Raw genomic sequence first — 4721 nt, 5'->3', positions numbered from 1 at the left:
ATTTTCTAATTATTGAACTTATTTACATTCAAAAGTGCAATTCAAATAATGGTTATGCATTGAAAAGTGCAATTTAAACAACAATTGCCACCGGTATATATTCATCTTAACCATACATCTATCAAATGAAGTGAAATCTCTAGTGCAGGAAAAAATTGCATTTTAAAAAATATGATATTTATGTCAACTTGTAAAATCTGTAATTAAAATAAATCTATACTAACTAATAAATTAAATAGTTTTTTCAATAAAATCCAATGTCAGATAAAGGCAAAAACCAATAACCTACTTAAATTTTACAAATTAAATAATTATGAAAAATCTATGTATTTGAAGCAAATTGATAAAACAAAGAAAGAATAAAAAATCATTTCCTCTGCCATGTACGATATCATTAAATCACTCCTTAATGCAATGCAAAACAATTTGCATTTCATTGGATTCGGAGATTTCCTTCCCTGACTAGAAACTGTATTAGTTGGAGAACCTTTCTGGTTCGAATATTATTGATTGGTAATCTTTGAAGCAATAAATTTTGTGTTTTATTTCCTATCCCATTTGCTCGTTAGGACAAGTATAAAGCAAAAAGTAAAAGGTTGTCCAAGCATCCCAAATGAGAAGGCATGCAGTGTGCATGAATGATATATATAAATACAACAAATGGAGAATGGAAGGAAATATCAGATGGCATTTGAGTTCTCTTGAGTCACATCAGTTAATTGTGTTTGCCAGTCGGTCGATCTATCAATATCAGTTATGGCGATCCTCCTCATGTACTGTATTCTTCTGGCATTCATGCAGAGTGGATCTCATGCCTTTAAGAACTTCACAGTTGACTGGGAAGTACCCAACGATACAAACATTCAAATCTATACCGAGTGGGCTGGTAAAAACAGGTTTCAGGTTGGGGATTCTCTCGGTAAGAAATCTAATTCATTTATTTTTATGGGAAGTTTTCATAAAGTTTCACTTTTATTTTCCAAATTAAATTGAGTTTAGATTAGTTTTTTTTCAAACAAAGTCAAGTTCAGATTGGTTTTTCTGGTTGAACTAGGTTGAGTTTAGATTGGGGTCAATCCAGGTAGAAAGTTTATTGATTAATTGGTTGTGTTTGCATGGTTGTTTTGGTGTTAGTATTTAACTATTCAAGCGGGGATTCAGTACTTCAAGTAAGTTGTCAGGACTACGACAGCTGCAACACATCAGAGCCCATACATAAATTCCAAGGTGGTTACACAGTCTTCAACCTGACCCACCAGGGCTCATTTTATTTCATAAGTGGGGCAAATGGTCATTGCCAGAAATCCCAAAAGCTTCATGTGATTGTTATGGCAATTCGAGGTGTGCAACCACCACCATCACCGCCACAGTTTCCTCCTGTCCCTGCCCCTGCTCCTGTTGTCCCTGCCCCTGTCCCTGCCCCTGTTCCTGCCCCTGCTCCCTCTCCCTCTCCCTCTCCCAGTATGGTTCCAGCTGTTCCTCCAACGAGTGCTGGTGTGCCTGCTGCTCCTCTCCTGCAATCGGCGGGTTTTATGTGTGGATTGCTCATTTCTGTATGCGTGTTTATTCTCTAGGCTTGGATTTGGATTGTTGTGGTGGCAGGCTATGGCCAATTTTATCAAAATAAATGTTCCGTGAGGCCACAGCCCCTAAAATGTGAGGTAAAAGTAGTTTAGCGTGAGCTTGGTGTGAGGACTATAGTGGCAGTTGATTTGAGATTTCTTAGAATAAAGCGATGCCGATTTGAGGACACGCTCTGTTCTCCATGATGTTATGTATATCTTTTGATTTGAAAATATATTGTATTGTTATACTTCTGGAAAATTAGCATGGCAGCCATGTTGTCGTTGAACAACATTAATTGTCCTCCTTATAATTTTTCTGAGATTTAAGTATCACTTTGAGATTGGATTCACCAATATTGCATATAACAAATAAAAATAAGAGTGCAGTTTGGTCACAAAGCCTATTCGTGTTGCTGATTATATATTTCTGAATTATTTTCCCTTTTTTTGCTGGAAAAATTTAATGATAAAAATTTATTTTAAAATATAAAAAGTTTAGTAAATTTTACTAATTTTTTTAATATATAGATTGTAATATGTTTGATTATATTTTTGTAAAATTATTTAAATTTTATATCATTTTTATTGTTAGAGTAATTTAAATAATTTTAACTAGATTAAATTGTTGGTGGTGGTTTTTGAACTTCAAATTTATCACAATTTTATAATTTTCATTTCTAATCTAACTTATTTAAAAATGAAAAATTTCAATATTAATTAATTTTTTTAATACCAATAAAATAACAAACAAAAATGTATTTAAACATTACCTCTTTTTTAAATTTCAAGATCCTAATATCTTTAAAATTTTGACCTAAAACATATTTATAATAGAAAAATAAAAATTAGCTTAAAAAAACATGAAAAATTAACCATATAGTAATCTGCCGAAAGAAAATTCATATACTCTGTAACACTGAAAATAACAATGTGTGAACAATTTACAAATATGAATGTGATAATTTGTACGTATAGTCCGATGCGTGCGCAATGTTTGAAAAAGACCGAAATTTGGTCGGAAACTCTTTCAAATTAGATAGATAAAATAAGGAAATAATTCGATTCAAAATTTTTGAATTTTTAAAACATTTTATAATAGATTTAAATATTTTAGAATTTATTTCTAATAATTTGATTCAAATATTTTAACTTTTAGAATTGGTTAAAAAAATTTAATTATACATTTTAAAATTGATCAAATTCACTTGTAATTTAGGTTTTTTTGGGATAAAGATTGTTTGTTATTTTATTTTAACTTACTTTGCTAATTGAGTCCCCTTTTTGGGTCAGGCTTTGAGTAAAGTAAGGCTAATATATGCACGTGAGTGCATGATATGTTTCACGTGCATGATATGTTGGTCGGAGTGGATCGTTTGATCAGCCCCCGACCACGTTCGAATCCTGTGGGAGCTGTGTGATGCAGCATATTTGTATTGATGACGACTCTGCTCCTGTGGGAGCTGTGTGATGCAGCATATTTGTATTGATGACGACTCTGCTCGCTTCGGCTACATTTGTATTAGTGATGATGTATATATATATACTCGCTTTCGCGATATGATGTATGATGCTTCTTCAGCGGGGATTAAATTCCCCCACTGAAAAAAAAAGTAAGGCTAATATATAACATTTCTTTTAAATGGTTTGGGCAGAAATTTTTTCAAAATAGATAGATAAAATAAGAAAATAATTTGATTTAAAATATTTTATAAGAAGTTTAAAAAAATTATTTATATATTTTAAATTTTATCAGATTTATTTGTAATAATTTGATTCAAAATATTATGATTTTTAAAACAATTTAAAATATGTTTTAAAAAAAATTAGTTATACATTTTAAAATTTATCAAATTGACGTGTAATTTAGGTTCTTCTCTATAAAAGTTGTTATTTTAACCTGCTTTCCTAATTGGGTCTCTTTTTTGGATTAAGCTTTGAATAAAGTAATGGTAATATATAAAGTTTCTTTTTAAATAGTTTGGACAACGGGAAAAAAGCATTAGATGAGTTTTTGATGTCTCTAGTGGTATTAAATTTGTTTCTTTTAAATAGTTTGGAGAACGGGAAAAAAGCATTAGATGAGTTTTTGATGTCTCTAGTGGTATTAAATTTGTTGTGATATTTATATTTAGTTTGATTTTTTTATTTATTAAAATAAATTAAATTAATAAATTTTTTATATAAATTTAAATTTAATTGAAATCATAAATTCAAATTATAAAATATATATAAATTAAATATTTTAAAAATACTAAATTTATTTATATATTTAAAAATACATCTTAAATAAATAAAAACTACAACTTTAATAAAACAAATTAAACACCGGTTTGATGGTTTCCACTGCTATGAGACACTGGTTAGGTTTTGATTGTGGTGAGAATGAACTTAACCAGCGGTAAAATTGAATTTTACTAACACGATAAATCATGTAAAATATATTCATTTAAATATCATTTGTGGGCGACTTAGTGGCATTCGAAGTCTCCTAAAATCGCCCAAAGATTAGTGTTAATAGTGGATTGTAATGGCATATGATCTTTTCCAATGGTATAATTTGTATAATTTGTAAAATTTAAGTGATTTAAAATTTGTTTTAATAATTTTAAAAGGTTCAATTCACTTATAGGTTAAAAAATAATTAAAATTTAAAAAAATAATGAATGGAAAAGATATTTTTTTTCACGAAAAAAAACATTATATATTATATCTGTTATAAAGGTACATTATAACCATGATATTGTTTGTTGCAGTTATAGACAAAATTACAAAAGATAGAGATATTTCTCTTCAAACAAGATCCCAGGTCCTGTTTCTCACAATCGACAGAACCATTTTGGCAAAATTGCTGATATTAGTGCATTTACACATCAGTAGCATGTAAGAAAATACAAAAAATTACAAAAACTCAAGAGAATCATATGTCTCAGTTGAAGCTGAGCTGAAGGAACATATTCTGGATTGGAGAAAAAATCCTTGTATAAAATCCTTGTATTTGAGAGAAATCTGTGTCTTCAAAAGACCTGCTCCATATAAGTCATGTCAGAGGTGAAAAAATTGAAACGAAATATATGTACCCTCAAATTAGAAACGAGCTTTTACTTAGATTATGACCCCATCTAAGTAAGAGGTACATGCCTTCTTTGTACAGGACAC

General features: G+C 29.7%; 1 protein-coding gene across 1 annotated transcript; it reads left to right on the top strand.

Annotated features, from left to right (window-relative positions):
• Positions 1–667: 667 nt before the first annotated feature.
• Positions 668–1926, top strand: LOC149251666 (early nodulin-like protein 14). Its single transcript, XM_089456560.1, has 2 exons — positions 668–919; positions 1135–1926. Exons 1-2 carry the CDS (start codon positions 757–759, stop codon positions 1572–1574), a joined length of 603 nt encoding a protein of 200 aa, XP_089312686.1. The 5' UTR covers positions 668–756; the 3' UTR covers positions 1575–1926.
• Positions 1927–4721: the final 2795 nt, after the last annotated feature.

The sequence above is a fragment of the Pinus tabuliformis genome, chromosome 7 (assembly GCF_031772625.1).
Source record: "Pinus tabuliformis cultivar Carrire ecotype Pingquan chromosome 7, CPIR1, whole genome shotgun sequence".
Taxonomy (NCBI): domain Eukaryota; kingdom Viridiplantae; phylum Streptophyta; class Pinopsida; order Pinales; family Pinaceae; genus Pinus; species Pinus tabuliformis.
The sequence above is the reverse complement of the archived record's forward strand: the minus strand, read 5'-3'. Positions and strand labels throughout refer to the sequence as shown.

Bases quoted from the DNA above. Each gene is read 5' to 3' on its own strand.
- LOC149251666 (XM_089456560.1), top strand. From the start codon at position 757: ATGGCGATCCTCCTCATGTACTGTATTCTTCTGGCATTCATGCAGAGT. The intron at 920-1,134 runs GTAAGAAATCTA...TTTTGGTGTTAG, and splicing joins TCAGGTTGGGGATTCTCTCG to TATTTAACTATTCAAGCGGG.